We start from the raw sequence: 17,427 nt of genomic DNA, 5'->3' as shown, positions 1-17,427 counted from the left end.
ATTTAAAGACAAGGAAAGGTGACAAAGAGAGGCAGGCGGTCTGCCAGGATCACTCAGCAGAAGACAGAATTCAAACCCAGGGGCTCACGCTTCCTCCTCTGCGTTCTTTTATTTATTTATTTATAATTTATTTTTGGCTGCGTTGGGTCTTTGTTGCTGCACACGGGCTTTCTCTAGTTGTGGTGAGGGGGGGCTACTCTTTGTTGTGGTGCACGGGCTCTAGGCGCGTGGGCTTCAATAGTTGTGGCACGTGGGCTCAGTAGTTGTGGCTCACGGGCTCTAGAGCTCAGGCTCAGTACTTGCGGCACACGGGCTTAGTTGCTCCGCGGCATGTGGGATCTTCCCGGCCCAGGGCTGGAACCCGTGTCCCCTGCATTGACAGGCAGATTCTTAACCACTGAGTCACCAGGGAAGCCCTCCCTGCTCTGAGTTCTTAACAGGACAGCATACACCCTCTTGGGCGGAAGAGTGAACTGATATATGCAAATCCCAGGCTTTGGTCTTTGAAGTGTTCATCATGTTTTCAGTCTCCAGGTATTTATTGAGCACCCACTATGTGCCAGGCCCCCTTCTAGGTCCAGGCATGTGGTGGTGAACGAGACTGACAGGATCCATGCTTTGGGGAGTTTGTACTCTGGTGGAGGAAGGCAGATGCCATGTAAATGATGGAGAAACTACTTACAAGTGAACAGGAAACGTCGTTGTCGTGTTGTACATGGAATTAATATTGGTTGATGTGAAAGATTGGGTGTTTGGGAAAGGTCCCATGGAGGAGGTGACGTTTGCAGGTCTGAGTTACCAGAGTAGCCGGCCTTGGGAAGAGCAGGTGCATGAACATGCAGGGTGGGAACAGCCATCGCCAAGGCCCCGAGGTGGGGGAGGGTCCGTGCCTTTGTAGCAGGGAAGGAAGGCCTGTGTGGCCCGGGTTGGCGGGGAGGGGAGGGGAGCAGACAGACACAGAGGGGGCCAGAGGCCCGATCAGGCTGGGAAGCTGCTGTGTTAGGAAAGGGGGTTGGGCTATTCAGAGACCCTCTGGCTGCTCAGTGGAGAATGGGCGACTGCAGGGGTGCAGACGAGAGGCGGAGGAGGTGTTGCCTGGAGCAGTGGAAACGGAGAGACTAGACAGAATTGGGGGTGTTTGGAAGGTGAGTCCTCTTTTCTGACAGCCAGCTTATGCTTTTCACCTAGTCCGTGGTCACTGTTTAGATTTTGTGTAAGTAGTCCTGTACTTCTTACCATTCCAGCCCAGCGTGAATGCTCAGCGCTCACGGTGCATGGGGTTCTGAGCTGCGTCTGCTGTAGGTATTCATCAGTGCCTCTTCTTGGGACCAGGTTACACTGCTGGTTTGTGCAGAGTCAGGATTTGAACCTGGATGGGATGGCCCTACACCTGCTTCCCTAGCCAGTGTACTCTACTGCCTCAGGGTGTAGCCTGAGAATTTCTCAAGAGACAGAGATTCTAGACTCCTGGGCCCTAATAGTAGTTATTGTTTACCCACAATAGGTCACTTATCAGCTGCTCCTTGGACTCAGGAGCAGTTAAGTCCCTTGCCGTGCCCTGGACGCAGTGGGTGTGTGTGGCCCAGTCCCTGGGGAATGATAGGATGTGGATGACCCCACTCAGGGATGCGCTGAAAGCGGAAAGGATATCATATGCAAGACATTTTAAAACTGTGCAACACAGGAGTCCCTTTCCCGTGGCCGGTGACATCCTCGACCCATATTCTGGGTGTCCCCTCCTGGGTATCCAGGGTGATACCTAGTAATTAGAAGGCTGTAGATGAGTGTGAATTCAGAACAGAGGGAGGTGGTCCTCGGCGGTGACGTAGCACTGAGGCCTGTGAGCCCCTAAGTCTCTGTTTCTTTCCTCGGAGGATGCTGGGCACTTACTGGCAGGTTTTGTTTTTTCAGTTTGGCTACTTTCTGCTGTTGACACTTCCCTCCCTTAAATGTGTCATTACAAATTCACTTCAGGGAGTCTGCATTCCTAGGGGCTTGGAAAGATTTTCCGTGTCCTCCTCTCATGTAGGAGTTGACTTATTTTAAACCAGGGAACCTTGTTTCCCTTTTTCTCCGGCGTTGGGCAGGGCCTCTGCTCCCATGGACCACCGCCAAACACCGTCACCACGGTCACCACCACGACATGCTAATAGCATAGTTTGCAGTGCAGTGAGTTGGGGCTTCAAGACTGACGCGAGGGGGTGTGGGAGAGAGAAGGGAATTCTGCCTGACGGGGCCTTTCAGAGGAAGGTTGGCCAGCGCTCCCGTGCATACCAGGCTGAATGTCTTCAGCTGCGCCCAGACTGACCCTCTTGGCGAATTAAAGGTTAAAATGATAATTCCCAGGGTTTTTTTTTATATGTAAATTTTTTAAAATTTATTTTTGGCTGCGTTGGGTCTTCGTTGCTGTGCGCGGGCTTTCTCTAGTTGTGGCGAGCGGGGGCTACTCTTTGTTGCGGTGCGCGGGCTTCTCACTGCGGTGGCTTCTCTTGTTGCGGAGCACGGGCTCTAGGCACGCGGGCTTCAGTAGTTGTGGCTCGCGGGCTCAGTAGTTGTGGTGCACGGGCTTAGTTGCTCTGCGGCATGTGGGATACTCCCGGACCAGGGATTGAACCCGTGTCCCCTGCACTGGCAGGCGGATTCTTAACCACAGCACCACCAAGGAAGCCCTGATAATTTCCTGTTAAAATGTGGCAGTGTTCATGAATTACTCTTTCAAAACTAACAACCCTCATGCACCCTTGTTTATATATTCCAGGTACCTGTTAGGCACTGAGGATACACGGGTCAAAGGCAGCCCTGGGAGTTGAGAGAGGGGACAGAGGGCAGGCCAGGTGGCCACGGGATTCGCGCTGGGGCAGAGGGAAGCCCAGGAAGTGACCTTGGCAGCTGCTCTCAAAGGACCTGTGGAATTAGCCGTGCGAAGGCGAGGGAGAAGGAGGCTGCGGGCAGAGGCAGCCCCTGTGCGCTGCCAGCAGTGGGCGGGGAGTGGCCGGCCGCCATCAGGTCTCTGGAGCCGGCTCAGTGCTCAGCTGTCGGGCTAGGTGGCGGCCAGGTAATGCGGCGGCCTGTCACCCGCTTGGCTGTCTTTGAGCAGGCTGCTCACCCCTTCCAGACAAGCTGAAAACTACATTCTCCTTGTGACTCGAGGCTTTGATGATTGTGGAGTCACCTTATGTCCAGGAATCCTTTTTTTGTCTTAAAGTCTGTTTTATATTTTTATAGGTGTAGGAGCCTCCTTTTGGTTAATTGCTTGTCATATATTTTTCTTTAGCTTTTTTTTTTTTTCTTCAGCTTTTGACTTTTTTGTATCTTTATCTTTTAGATGTGTCTTTTTTAAATAGCATCATTTTTTAAAATCAGTCTGTCAATCTTTGTACTTAACTTAGACACTTTGTCCGTTATGATTAACGTAATTACTGTTATATTTGAGTTTAAATCTACCATCTTACTGTGTTTTTTCTATACTGTGTTTGCTGTAGCTGATCTGTTTTGTTTTTTTTTTTCCTCTTGGCTCTTTTTTGACTGATAATTTTTATTCTTTTTCTTTCTGTAGAGATGTTTGGGCATTATACACATTATTTATGCTGTAAAGTTTTTTTAATTTAAGTTTTTATTTTGACATAATTTTAGATCTTAAAAAAGTTGCAGGAATAATACAAAAGTTCTTCTATACCTTCATCCAGATTCCTCAATTAGTAATATTTTACTGCACTTGCTTTATCATTTTCTCTCTCACTCTCTGTTCCCAGCTCCTCTCCTCTTTCTCTCTCCTCATACATACACATTTTTTTTTCTTAACTGAAACTAATTTGCAGACATGATGTTCCTTTACCCCTAAATACTGCAGTACATCTCACAAACAAGAACAGTTTTTTACATAACCACTGAATCAGAAAATTGACATCAATACAATGCTGTTATTTCATTTACAGGTCTTATTGCGATTTTGCCAATTGTTTCTTTGTAGAAAATTTGGAAATACTGTCCTTTATGGGGAAAGAGTAACTTGAATCATGTGTTGTGATGGGCTATGCTGGCTCTTTCGTCTAACCTGGAGCAGTTCCTCAGTCTTTTTTGTCATGACGTGTTTCTGGAGTCCAGGGCATCCTGTGGAGTATCCCTCAGTTTGGGGTTGTTTGCTCCTCCTCCTGATCCGTTTCAGAAGTGATGCATTCTTCCCTGCGTCACATCAGGGGCACTTGTGGCTGCTGATGTGAACTTGCCTCACTTGGTGAAGGTGGTGTCTGTGTTCCCTCCCCTGTAGTCACTCTCTCTTCCCTTTGTAAGTCAGTATCTGTTGGGAGATACTGGGATGAAATAAATACCTTTTAGTCCTCAAACTTTCACCCACTCATTTAGCCTGCATGGGTGATTCTTATGTGCGTTTTTATTATGCTAGTTGACAAATGAGTTTTATCTAATTTCATTATTCTTTCTACGTTCATTAGATACCTGCCTGCTGTCAGAAAGCTGTGCCCCACCCCCCATTTTAAAATTTGCTCTGTTGTTTCCTTTTAGACTCTAGTGCAGCTTATGATAGACCTTCTCAGTCTGTGTGTCACTGCTCTCCTCTCTTGCCCATCTGTCTCTCCATACTACTTTCTAGATAATTTCTTCCGGTTAGTCCTTTCGTTTACTAATTCTTCCTAACCTGCTATTAAAGAGACTTCAGTTGATGTGTTTTTATCATTCCTATAAATTCTTTCTAGTTCTTTTTCAAATGTGCTTGCTAAGTTATTTGTCCAAGTCCTTGCCAAGTCATAAGGCTTGCCTTTCTCTCCTTGAATATAATACTTGATTTATAACCAGTGTCCATCAATTGCACTGTCTGTTGGCTACAAGGTTTTGATTCTGTTGTTTGTTGATTTTCATTGGTTCTTGTTCATGTTGTCTTGTTTTCTGAAAGCTTTATTTTCTTGTGTGGTGGTCACTGTTCTCGAAAAATTCTTCAAAGGAAAAATTTAAGGCGTAGGATAAAGGTACCTTACTCCAAAATACTCTGAAGTATTTTGAAGCAGATTCAGTTCTCATGTTATTTCATCCGTACATCACTAGGCATTAAAAGACATACATTTTCTAATATAATTATAATACCACTATTACACCTAACAGAATAATTCCTTGGTATCATGGAATTATTCCATGTTCAGATTTCATTTTCCTTTTTAACGTTGGCAAGTTCAAATCAAAATCCAAACAAGGTACACACTTCTTACTGTTACATACTTTAAGTCTCTTTTAATCCAGAGTAACCCATCCTTCTTTCTTTTTTTTTCCCCCATTGACTTTTTAAAGATGCTGGGCCATTTGTCCTTTAGAATGTCCTTCATTTTAGATTTATCTCTGTTTCCTTGTGGTCACATTTAACATGTTTCCTGTCACCAGTATTTCTGGTAAACTGAAATTTATCTTTAGAGACTTTAGATTCATTTATTAATGTTTTTGGCAAGAATACTTGATAGTGCTTTGTCTTGTCACCTCAGGAGGCACGTATGTCTGGTTGACTCGCTCTAGGTGATGCAAAGATCGATTGGTGGGGTCGGGGTGACGGTGTGGTATTGTTGTTGTGAAGTTTCCCATCAGCCTTTTCTAACGGTTTCATCAATTATGACCTTCCCCTCAGCCAGTTATTTCACAGCATCTACAAAGTGGTGACTTTCTAACTCTATCATTCTTTCCATTTTTGTAGCAGGAATTTTCTGAAAGAATTTACAGAATGCTTCTCTAAAAAAGAACGTTTCTTCATCAACAGAACCGTTTGGTTACCCAGAGACACGATTTGTATAGGGATGGCAGATCCATGCTTAACTCTTTCCCTTTAATTGCCAGTTTTCACTAAGGAGATGATGCCCTAGTTACATCCATTGGTGACAGCAGTGAGTTTTTCATTTGATTTTTTTTTCTTTTTGTTAATTTGAGTATGATTAAGAAACTCGTAAATCTTAATACTGTTCACAGTTAGTTTCAATCAGTTGCAGTCAGTATTCTTTTAGAGGGTTTCATTGTCCCAGCCTTAGCCAAAGGGAGCCTTTCAGCTTGGCTCTGAGGCTTTTTGGAAAGACTCTGTTAGTCTTAGCTGGCTTCCTGGCTTCCTTGCTTTTGGGCCCAAGAAGGTATTCTCCGCTCATTTGCGTATTTCCCGTCCCAGATCTGGAATCAACCTTTTCTCCAGGAACCTGTGTCTTTTCGTAGGGAGTGTGCTCAGGGACCACTGTTGATACTGGAATGTCATTACTTCTGGGCTGTTTCAGTAGGCAGACCTAGGGATCTTTGGAAAGGAAAAAAATGATTCATTTTGATATTTCCAATTCAAATTACAGAGTTTAAAAGATTTATTTTTTTGAAATTACTCTTTTTTGGGTGGAAGTAACCTAGTTGTTCACTAAGAGATGAATGGATAAACAAAATGGGGTGTGGGTGTGTATGTGTATATTCAGTCTTAAAAAGAAATGAATTCTGACACATGCTACAACATGGGTGAACCTTGAGGACATTGTTTTCAGTGAAATAAGCCAGTCACAAAAGGACAAATACTGTAAGATTCTACTTACGTGAGGTTCTGTTACTGAACCAGGTTTGTTCGCCCAACACGCAGCAAGCCAAACGCTGAGGCGCTGCAGTTTGTAGCAGAGAAAGAGTTTATTCACGAGACAGCCAAGTGAGGAGATGGGAGAACAAATGTCAGATCTGTCTCCTCGCAGGTGAGGGACTTGAGATATTCACGGGATAAAGAAGTAGGGAAGTCTCAGGTGTGGGGAAGTGATTGGAAGTAGGGAAAAGGTGAGGTAATCTGTGTTCTGTGCAGGCGTATCGGGGTACATGCTTCTTCGTGGGATACGTGTTCAAAAATGTAGACACTTAGCATGATCCGAGGGTGGAGGTTTTGGCCCTCTGACATCAGGCGGTCATTCATCAGACATGTGTGCAGGCCCGGTTTTTAGGGTCAGCGGTCCCAACCGGTCTTGGCTGCCTTGCACTGGACAAGAGCTGACTCTAGGTTTCTGGAAAACCGCTTAAGTGCCCATTGATATAGTGACCCATACGTCAGAGGTGTTACCTCTAGGGGACAGTTAGTAATTCAGGCAAGCTTAGTCACTGAGGGCGGGTTCAGGTGGGGGGTTTAACAAGCTGCCCCTTGGCTGCTGCTCTGTAAGACGAGCTCGAGAATTTCTGTTAGTCGCCACTGTTTGTTAACCCTGTGGAGCATGGTTTCAGTTCCTAGAGTAGTCAAGAGCATAGAAAGTGTGGTCCACGCTGGTTGTCAGGGAGCCGTGGTAGGAGGAGAATGGGAAGTTACTGCTCAGAGGATACAGAGTTTCAGTTTTGCAAGATGAAGAGTTCTGGAGATGAATGTGACCTGCTGGGAATGGTTACACAGCACTGTGAAGGTACTGAATTCCAATGAACTGTACACTTGAAAATGGTTAAGATGCTAAGTTTATGTTATGTATTTTATGTTTTCACAAGTAAAAATCTTCTAAGAAGATGAGCCGTGACTCTTAGCTCACCCAATACCAGAAGATGACCTCCAGTTGGAGCGTAGACTTCAAGAGCAAAAGCTATAAAATTCCTGGGAGAAATCATAGGGGGAAATATTCATGACCTTCTCTTAGGCTAAAGTTCTTAGAAAGCTCTTTTATAGGTTGTGCTTTTCGAGATAGAAATTGGGCCACATCAAGATAAAAACTTTTGAACTTCAAAGTTACCATTCAGAAAATGAAAACACAAGTCCCAGACCGGGACTTTAAGTATTTAAAGTCCAGGAGATAGTATTTGCAAATCATGTACCTGATAACAAGGATATATCCAGAATATATGAAGAATGCTTACAACTCAGTAGGAAGACAGACAACCCAATTTAAAACATGGGCAAAGGATTTGAACAGACACTTCACCAAAGAAGATGTATAGATGGCAAGTAAGCACCGGAAAAGATGTTTAACATCATGAGTCACTAGGGAAATAAGATTAATATCATAATGAAGTCCCACTTTATACCCAATGGCTATAACCAAAAAGGCAGACAGTAAGTGTTGACAAGGATGTAGAGAAATTGGAACCACTGTAGACTGCTGGTGGGAATATAAAGTGGTACAGTCGCTTTGTAAAGGTTTTGGCAGTTTCTTTAAAAGGTTAAATATAAACTTACTGTACAGCGCAGCAGTTTTACTTCTAGGAATTTACCCAAGATAAAGGAAGACATGTTCACACAAAGACTTGTATAGTAGCTCAAAACTAAAAAGAATCTAAATGTGGATTAAGTGGTGAACGTATGGACAAAATGGAACACTATTCAGCAATAAAGGAGCAAACCTCTGGTGTGTGCTGTAACAAGAATAAACCTCCAAAGTATTGTGCTGAGCGGAAGAAGCCAGACGCAGTACCTCGTGTGGTCCCAGTCGTGTGAAATGTCCGGAACAGGCAGATCTGTGCACAGGAGCAGAGCAGTGGTTGTCTGGGTGTCGGGGGTGAGCGTGGGCCTCGGCTCCGGAGGAATGTCTGAGGCAGTAGGAACGCTGTAAACCTGCATGAGCGGACTGTTGCAAAACTTTCAATTTATTAAAAATCATTGAAGTTAAAAAAAATTACTCTTTATATAGAAGCATTATTGAGGTATAATTTATATACCATAAAATTTACCCTTTTAAGGTGTGCCTTCAGTCATTTTTAGTATTCACAGAGTTGCCTAAATATCACCGTATCCAATTTCAGAACATTATCATTACTTCCAGAAGAAACCCTGTCCCCATTCACAAGCCACTCTCCATCCCCTCCTTCCCCTATCCCCTTACAGCCATTTAATCTACTTGGTGTGTTCAAGAATTTCCCTATCCTAGACATTTGTGTAAACAGAATCATGTCAGAGGTGGCCCTGTGTATCTGGCTTCTTTCATTTAGCGTAGTGTTTTCAAGGTAGCTTTGTGTTGGTCTCAGCCTGGCAGGAATGATGCTGTGACGCAGAGCGCCTGGGGCGGGGCTCGCCGGGACCCGTGCTGCTTGTGGCAGCCCCACAGACGTTTCCCTGACTGGAGCCAGCGTCATGGCTGGGCCAGCCCTTGTGGTTCTTACTGTGACTGCAAGGCGCATCTCCTCAGTAACCGTCGGGAACTCTGAAAACTTAAGGTTTATTACTCACAGACCCTGCGGGGTACGTGGCACACGGGGGGCCACACAGCAGAGAGAGGGAGAGGACGAGACTGTGGACCTGGGGTTCTGCCTTTACTGGCGTCAAGGGGGGTTGAGGTTCTGCCTTTATTATTGGGGTCAAGGGGGGGTTGCAGGTTCATTATTTATTGGTGAATTTAAAATAAGGCTGAGAATTCAGGCACTGGAAGGGAAGAGCGGGGTCACTCCAGTGAGCAGTTACCTAGGTCACCCAGGGCTTTCTGGGAGGGGAACGTCAGGTGGGGCGGCCTGACTCCTTATCCCGCCGTGTGGCTGGCAGTGCGCTTATCTAAGACGGATGTCTTTGAAGTGGCGCCTCAGAAATCAGAAGCTTTCAGTACGATCAGGCACTTGCATTACAGTCAAAAGAAGCTAATTGTCAGGTACCTATAGTACAAAGGTTCATAATGTAGTAGCATTTTTTGGTGCTTCATTCCTTCTTATGGCTAAATAACGTGCCTTTGTATGTATAGATCACATATGGTTTATCCCTTCATCCGTTGACGGGTATTTGGCTATTAGGAATCAGGCTGTTAGAGCCATTTGTGTGCAAGCATTTCTGTGAGGTAGGCTTTTAATTCTGTTGAGCGGATACCTAGGAATGGGATCGCCGGGTAATACAGTAATTCTGGGTTTAACACTGAGGAACTGCCAAGCTGGGTCCAAAGTGGCTGCTCCATTTTACATTCCCACCAGCTGTGCGTGAGGGTTAAAAACTTTATTCTTGCAACTTTTTGTCATGTGTTAGATATCTTGGTTCTTAAAAAGAGTGATATAACTGTCATGTCCTATAGCATACATAAGACGGTTTTAAAACAACAATTTGTTACCATTAACAAGGGTACTAAATGAGGTTCAGTCTGTCTTTGTAGCCCATTTTATCCAAAGAATACACAGTTAAATACCGCATGTTAAGTCAGTTGGTAAAATGGTTGTCCGTTGTAGTTTTGTTTCCAATTGTATAAATGAATGTATTTGTTGACATTTATTTTCAGCGTTAGGGATTGCCCTCCCTCCTCTTTTAGATCATGTGAAATATTTACATGATTCAAAGTAGAAAGTACGTAGTGTCATTCAGACAAGCCTCCATCCCTCCTGCTCTGTTCCTTCCCTCCCTCCCCTGGAGGGAACCATTTTTACAGTTTCTAGTTCATCCTCTCAGTGATTCTTTTGGAAATATAAGCAAACACACATACACACATATCTGACCTGACTCAACGCTAAGCCTTGTCAGGAAGCCTTTTTTCTGCCTCTAGCCCTGTGTTTCCTAGAGTTCAGCATGCCTTGTATCCTAACATGTTTCTCTCAGTTTTACCCCTTGTATTTTGTTGTTATAATAGCTTCTGGAATGAGCATCCTCTGGACCCTTCCCCCTGACTGCCGAGTGCCTTTCTCTCTTCCCTTTTCTCTCCTTCCCCTCTCATTCTCAGAATCTCCTTTCTCTTGTCCCTCTCTTTGCCTGAATCTTTTTTTTCTCACTTGTGCTGATAAATTTGGGCTCCATTTCCAGCAGCTTTCCCTCGCAGTGAAGACCCGTCCTTGTAGAAGGGACGGTTTGCCCATTATTTCTCAGACCTTTGTGTTCCTAGGTGGCCACAGCACTGTTAGGTCACTTAGCGACTTTGGGAACGTCTTTTTTAGTCACCTGCACCTCTGAGCCTGAGAGGCTCAGATTCCCCTCGGGAGGTGCTCTCCTGTCGGGGGTGACTTTGGAGATCGGCAGCATGTGGCCCCCGGTCCCCCGCCCCAGTTCTGCAGTTAGGTCACATCTGCCTGGATCCTAGGTTTGTGAGGAGCCCAGTCACCTGGGTCCATTTGTCTGTCTGTGGACATCTCTGGGCTTCTTCTCTGGCTATTCTGGTAGGCCTCTTTTGTTTTTATTGGGAGATTAAAAGACTACACTGTTCCCCTGATCTCATCCTACTCTCAATGTTTAACAACAAAAATAAGACTCAGTGAGAGAGACTAAGTGAATTGTTCATGGACATCCAGATATTGAGAGAAGAAGCTCTACTGAAACAGACTGTTTCGTCCACAGCCTATTTCTCGTGTACATCGCCTCCAGCAGGGTCGTTCCCTCCTTACCATCTGGCATCATGTTCTTCTTGAGTGTCTGCCCGAAGTTGTTTAAATCTCTGGGTGGTTGCTGCACTTCCAGGGTTCCTGGGGGCCTGTGCAGAGTCTTGGCGGTGGGGGGTGGCTGTGGTCGTGTGCTGGGTTCCCCATTTCCGTTTCCTCTCACTTGTGCCCCACCCCCCCAGCCGCACTGACCACAGTCTGCAGAGCCCCCAGCCCAGCCTGGGTGAGCGTGTTCACCAGCAAAGGAGACCAAGGTCGGGGCCCAGAGGAAAAGTGCTCGCAAAAGTGAGCTTGCTCTTGGGTCTGCAGGTCCCACCTCTCCAGGAGCGAGACAGCACGCACGATGGCATCAGAAAGCTCCAAGGGGAGGGATCCATCCTGGGTCAAGAGACCCCTGACCAGAGGCCTCTCCCTGGAGGACCCCGGCAGAGGCACAAGAGTCCCGGGACGGAGCAGGTCCTAGAGTGGCTGTTTATTTCCCAGGAGCAGCCGAAAGCGAAGAAGACCTGGGTGAGTTACTGCTTTGTTCATTTCCACTTCTTTTCTTTATTTCTTTTTCATTTTTTTGGTGGGAGAGGGATGGAGGTCCTCAGGTGGGAGGTTGTGTAAGGTCCCTGAGGTCCCTGTTTCCTGGTTTCCCCAGACTCAATTTTCAGCTCCTTTTCCACGCCCCCCCCCCCCAAATTTTTTAATGGATATTGTTCTGTTTATATGTGTTTACAAACTGTGTATTGTTTCTGGTGTGAATGCATTTTTAATTTACGTTGGTGGCGTGTACACATGTGTATCCTGCTGTATTGCTTATATTTTTCATTAAGCACCGTCCTCTTGTACGGCCATCAGCAGTGTCTGGGTGTCCACTTGCCTCATGTTCTCTGCCAGCTCTTAATTACTGTTGTTCTTTTTATTTGAGCCATTCTGGTATGGTGGTGTTTCTGTATGGGCTTACTTTGCATTTCCTGCTAGCATGCTTTTTGGACATTTTGTTACCTTTTGTGGGTGTTTTCTGTCTGTTTCTTATTGACTGAAAGGAGTTATTTATTTTCTGGAAGCTTGTTAGAAATGCTGAGTTTCAGGCCGCACCTCAGTCCTGTTATATCAAGACTTCATCTTAACAAGATTCAGTGATTCAGGCACATTGAAGTTTAAAGCAAACTTGATACCAAATCCATACTCAGGTTTTACCTGGGGTGCTTCTCTTACCTCCAGTATTTTGTTATGATGGTTTTCAAACGCAGGGCAAAGTCGAAAGGATTTTGCAGTGAACATCTGTATACTCATCACCTTGAATTTACCTTTAACTTTTTACTGTACTTGCTTTATCACATGATCCATCTTTCCATCCCTCTGCATCTCTTACCCCATCTTATTTTTGCTGTATTTCTTAATATATTTTAGACATCAGCATGCCTCCCTCTAAATACTTCAGTATGCACAGCATTAACTGTTGTTAGTATTTGTTTACAAGCTGGGTTTTTTTTCCTGTCTTGCCTTTTCATTCTGTTAATTAATGCTGCCTTTTGATGAACAGCTATTTCTAATTTTAACTTAATTTAGTTTATAAATTTTTTCTTTTATTACTGGTGTTTTTTGTGTCCAATCTAAGAACTTTTTTTGTTATCCAAAGCTCATGAAGACAGTTTTCATTGTTCACATTTACCTTTCACATGTAGATTCACAATACATCTAGAATTAATATTTATGTTTAGTGTGAGTAGGAGTCAAGCTTTATTTTTTTCATCAAGTTGCCTAATTGCCCCAGTGCCACTGAAGTGATTGACCCTCTACCTATGGCTCTGCGGTGCCACCTTGTCATATATCAGGCGTCCATAAATATAGTTTGGTTTCACAACTCTTTATTCTGTTCCATTGGCCTACTTTTCTATCCTTATGCCAGTTTCACGCTATCTTGATTTATAATAAGTCTTGATATCTGGATGCTTCCAGTTTTGGGTGATTATGAATGCTATCAACATTCACGTGTGGGTTTTTGTGTGGACATGAGTTTTCAGATCAGTTGGGTAAATACCTAGGAGCATGATTGCTGGATTGTATGGCGATTCTATGTTTAGCTTTTTAAGAGACCGTCTTCCAGAGTGCCTTGCAGTTTTGCATTCCCACTTGCAGTGAATGAGCGTCCCTGTTCCTCATCCTGACCAGTTCTAGGTATTGTCAGGTTGTTAAAAATTTTGCCATTCTAATAGATGTGAGGTAATATTTTACTGTGGTTTTAAGTTGCATTTCCCTAATGGCTAGCTAGTGTTATTGAGTATATTTCTATATGTGTTTTATTCTTTCTGTATCTTTGGTGAAGTATCTGTTTTCTTGTCATTGATTTTTTTTTTTAATTTAATATTAAAAAAAAATTTTTATTGGAGTATAGTTGATTTACAATGTTGTGTTAGTATCAGGTGTACAGCAAAGTGAATCAGTTATACATATATCTACTCTTTTTAATTTAATTTTTTTTTTAAGATTTTTTTTTGATGTGGACCATTTTTTTTTAAAGTCTGTTGAATTTGTTACAATATTGCTTCTGTTTTATGTTTTGGTTTTTTTTTTTTTTTGGCCCTAGGCATGTGGGATCTTAGCTCCCCAACCGGGGATTGAACCCGCACCCCCTGCATTAGAAGGTGAAGTCTTAACCACTGGACCCCCAGGGAAGTCCCTCCATTCTTTTTTAGATTCTTTTCACATATAGGCCACTACAGAGTATTAAGTAGAGTTCCCTGTGCAGTAGGTTCTTATTAGTTATCTATTTTATATATACTAGTGTGTATATGTCAATCCCAATCTCCCAGTTTATCCTTCCTCCCATCCCCTGGTACCATAAGTTTATTTTCTACATCTGTGACTCTGTCTCTGTTTTGTAGATAAGTTCATTACTACCATTTTTTTAGATTCCACATATAAGCAATATCATATGACATTTGTCTTTCTTGCTTCACTGAGTATGACAATCTCTGGGTCCATCCATGTTGCTGCAAATGGCATTATTTTGTTCTTTTTTATGGCTGAGTAATGTTCCATTGTATATATGTACCGCATCATTGAAAAAAATTTTTTTTTTATTCTTTAACTTATTTATTTTGTCTTGAGAGGGCAGAAGCCAAACTTACTGAGTTTGATGGGCATGACATTAAGATATTACATACGGCTCTTCAGGATTTGGGGCTACAAAATCATGCTTTCTCATCCTTTTTTTTTTTTAATATCTTTATTGAAGTATAATTGCTTTACGATGTTGTGTTAGTTTCTGCTGTATAACAAAGTGAATCAGCTATGTGTATACATATATCCCCATATCCCCTCCCTCTTGAGCCTCCCTCCCACCCTCCCTATCCCACCCCTCTAGGTGGTCACAAAGCACCGAGCTGATCTCCCTGTGCTATGCGGCTGCTTCCCACTAGTTATCTATTTTACATTTGGTTGTGTATATATGTCCATGCCACTCTCTCACTTCGTCCCAGCTTACCCTTCCCCCTCCCCGTGTCCTCAAGTCCATTTTCTATGTCTGCGTCTTTATTCCTGTCCTGCCCCTAGGTTCTTCAGAACCGTTTTTTTTTTAGATTCCATATATATGTGTTAGCATACGGTATTTGTTTTTCTCTTTCTGACTTACTTCACTCTGTATGACAGACTCTAGGTCCATCCACCTCACTACAAATAACTCAGTTTCGTTTCTTTTTATGGCTGAGTAATATTCCATTGTATGTATGTGCCACATCTTCTTTATCCATTCATCTGTCAGTAGACATTTAGGTTGCTTCCATGTCCTGGCTATTGTAAGTAGTGCTGTAGTGAACATTGTGGTACATATGTCTTTTTGAATTATGGTTTTCCCAGGGTATATGCCCAGTAGTGGGATTGCTGGGTCATATGGTAGTTCTGTTTTTAGTTTTTTAAGGAACCTCCATAGTGTTCTCCATAGTGGCTGTATCAATTTACATTCCCACCAACAGTGCAGGAGGGTTCCCTTTTCTCCACACCCTCTCCAGCATTTATTGTTTGTAGATTTTTTGATGATGGCCATTCTGACCAGTGTGAGGTGATACGTCATTGTGGTTTTGATTTGCATTTCTCTGATGATTAGTGATGTTGAGTATCTTTTCATGTGTTTGATGGCAATCTGTATGTCTTCTTTGGAGAAATGTCTGTTTAGGTCTTCTGCCCATTTTTGGATTGGGTTGTTTGTTTTTTTGATATTGAGCTGCATGAGCTGCTTGTATATTTTGGAGACTAATCCTTTGTCAGTTGCTTTGTTTGCAGATATTTTCTCCCATTCTGAGGGTTGTCTTTTCGTCTTGTTTACGGTTTCCTTTGCTGTGCAAAAGCTTTTAAGTTTCATTAGGTCCCATTTGTTTATTTTTGTTCTTATTTCCATTACTCTAGGAGGTGGGTCAAAAAGGACCTTGCTGTGATTTATGTCATAGAGGTACCACACCTTCTTTATCCATTCCTCTGTTGATGGACACATAGGTTGCTTCCATGTCCTGGCTATTGTAAATAGTGCTGCAGTGAACATTAGGGTGCGTGTATCTTTTCAAATTGTGGTTTTCTCTGGGTATATGCCTAGGAGTGGGATTGCTGGGTCATATGGTCGTTCTATTTTTAGTTTTTTAAGGAACCTCCATACTGTTCTCCATAGTGGTTGTACCAATTTCCATTCCCACCAACAGTGTAGGAGGGTTCCCTTTTCTCCACATCTTCTCCAGCATTTACTGTTTATAGATTTTTTGATGATGGCCATTCTGTGACTGGTAGGAGGTGATAACCTCATTGCAGTTTTGATTTGTATTCTCTAGTAATTAGTGATGTTGAGCATCTTTTCATGTGCTTTTTGGCCATCTGTTGTCATGGATTTTTAAGAATTCTGTGTTATTCTAGATTTAAATCCTTTATAAGAAAAGTGATTTTCAGATATTTTCTCCCAGTCTCTGGTTTGTGTTTTCATTTCCATGACACCAACTTTCACAGAGCAAAATGTTTTAATTTTGATAAAGTTTATTTTCTGAATTTTAATTTTTTAAAATGGGTTTTGCTTTTGGTGTCATATCTAAAATTTCATTGCCCAAACAAAAGTGCACAAATTAAAAATTTTTTTGCTCTGGAATTTGTAAAGTTTTAGCTTTCACATTTAAGTCTGTGATCCATTTTTAGTTAATTTTTGTATAGAGTGTGGGGTATGTGTTGAGGTTCATTTTTTATGTGTATGGATGTGCAAGGGTTCCAGCACCATTTGTTGAAAAGGTGATCCTTTCTCCATTGAATTGCTTTTGTGTGTTTATGAAAAAAAGAATTTTTTTTTTCAAGAGACAGTGTTTATGTGGGTCTATCTCTAGGCTCTCTTTTGTGTTCCGTTGATTTTTGTGTCTAATCTTTTACCGGTATCATGCTATCTTGCTTTTATAGGAAGTCTTAAAGTGGGCTAGTGGGAGTGCTGCACCTTTGTTCTTCAGAATTGTTTTGGCTGTTCTAGTTTTTTGCCTTTCCGTATTAATTATAGAAGAGCCTGTGGATAGCTACAAAAAAACTTGTTAGGACTTTGATTGGAATTACAGTGAATCCATGAGGCAAATTAGAGAAAATTTACATCTTAACAATACTGAGTTTTCCAATCCATGAACACCCTATATTGTTCCATGTTTTAGATCTTTGATTTTTTAAACCACTGTTTGTATTTTGGAGCATACGTATTTCTGCACACATATTTTCTTTTATCATCTTAACCATTTTAAGTGACAATTCAGTGGTATTAAATACATTCATAACACTGGCAATCATAACCACCATATCTGTCTCCACAATGCTCTTCCTCTTGAAAAACTGAAGCTCTATACCATTAAACAATAACTCCCCCCGCCCCCCATAACCCCTGGCAAGCACCATTCCACTTTCCATCTCTATGATTTTGACTACGCTAGTTACCTCATATAAGTGGAGTCATACAGTAATTGTCTTTTTGTGACTGGCTTATCTCCCTTGACATAATGTTCACAAGGTTCATCCTTGTTATAGCATACTGCAGAACTTTCTTCCTTTTTAAAGCTGAATAATAATTTGTTGTATGTATATACTTCATTTTGCTTATCCATTTATCCATCCATGGACACTTGGATTGCTTTCACGTTTTAGCTACTGTGAATATTAATGCTGCTGTGAACATGGATGTAGAAATAT

At 42.7% G+C, this 17,427-nt stretch overlaps 2 protein-coding genes across 5 annotated transcripts in view; one reads left to right on the top strand and one right to left on the bottom strand.

Moving 5' to 3' along the window:
• The window catches only part of LOC137776442 (zinc finger protein 268-like), a 131,200-nt gene that overhangs the window by 45,705 nt on the left and 68,068 nt on the right, over positions 1–17,427 (bottom strand).
• Positions 1–17,427, top strand: part of ZNF268 (zinc finger protein 268) — a 66,499-nt gene that overhangs the window by 31,683 nt on the left and 17,389 nt on the right. For 3 of the 4 annotated variants that reach the window (XM_068562916.1, XM_068562915.1, XM_068562918.1), the window contains one exon: positions 11,557–11,757. Coding sequence is in view for 2 of the 4 variants with exons in the window: in XM_068562915.1 (XP_068419016.1) it covers positions 11,557–11,757 (201 nt within the window). In the remaining 2 variants the exon portion in view is untranslated. Of the gene's footprint in view, positions 1–2,212; positions 2,327–11,556; positions 11,758–17,427 lie in introns of those variants that run through there. The other variant, XM_068562917.1, reaches the window with a different exon arrangement.

The sequence above is a fragment of the Eschrichtius robustus genome, chromosome 14 (genome assembly GCF_028021215.1).
Source record: "Eschrichtius robustus isolate mEscRob2 chromosome 14, mEscRob2.pri, whole genome shotgun sequence".
In the NCBI taxonomy this organism is placed as follows: domain Eukaryota; kingdom Metazoa; phylum Chordata; class Mammalia; order Artiodactyla; family Eschrichtiidae; genus Eschrichtius; species Eschrichtius robustus.
The sequence above is the reverse complement of the archived record's forward strand: the minus strand, read 5'-3'. Positions and strand labels throughout refer to the sequence as shown.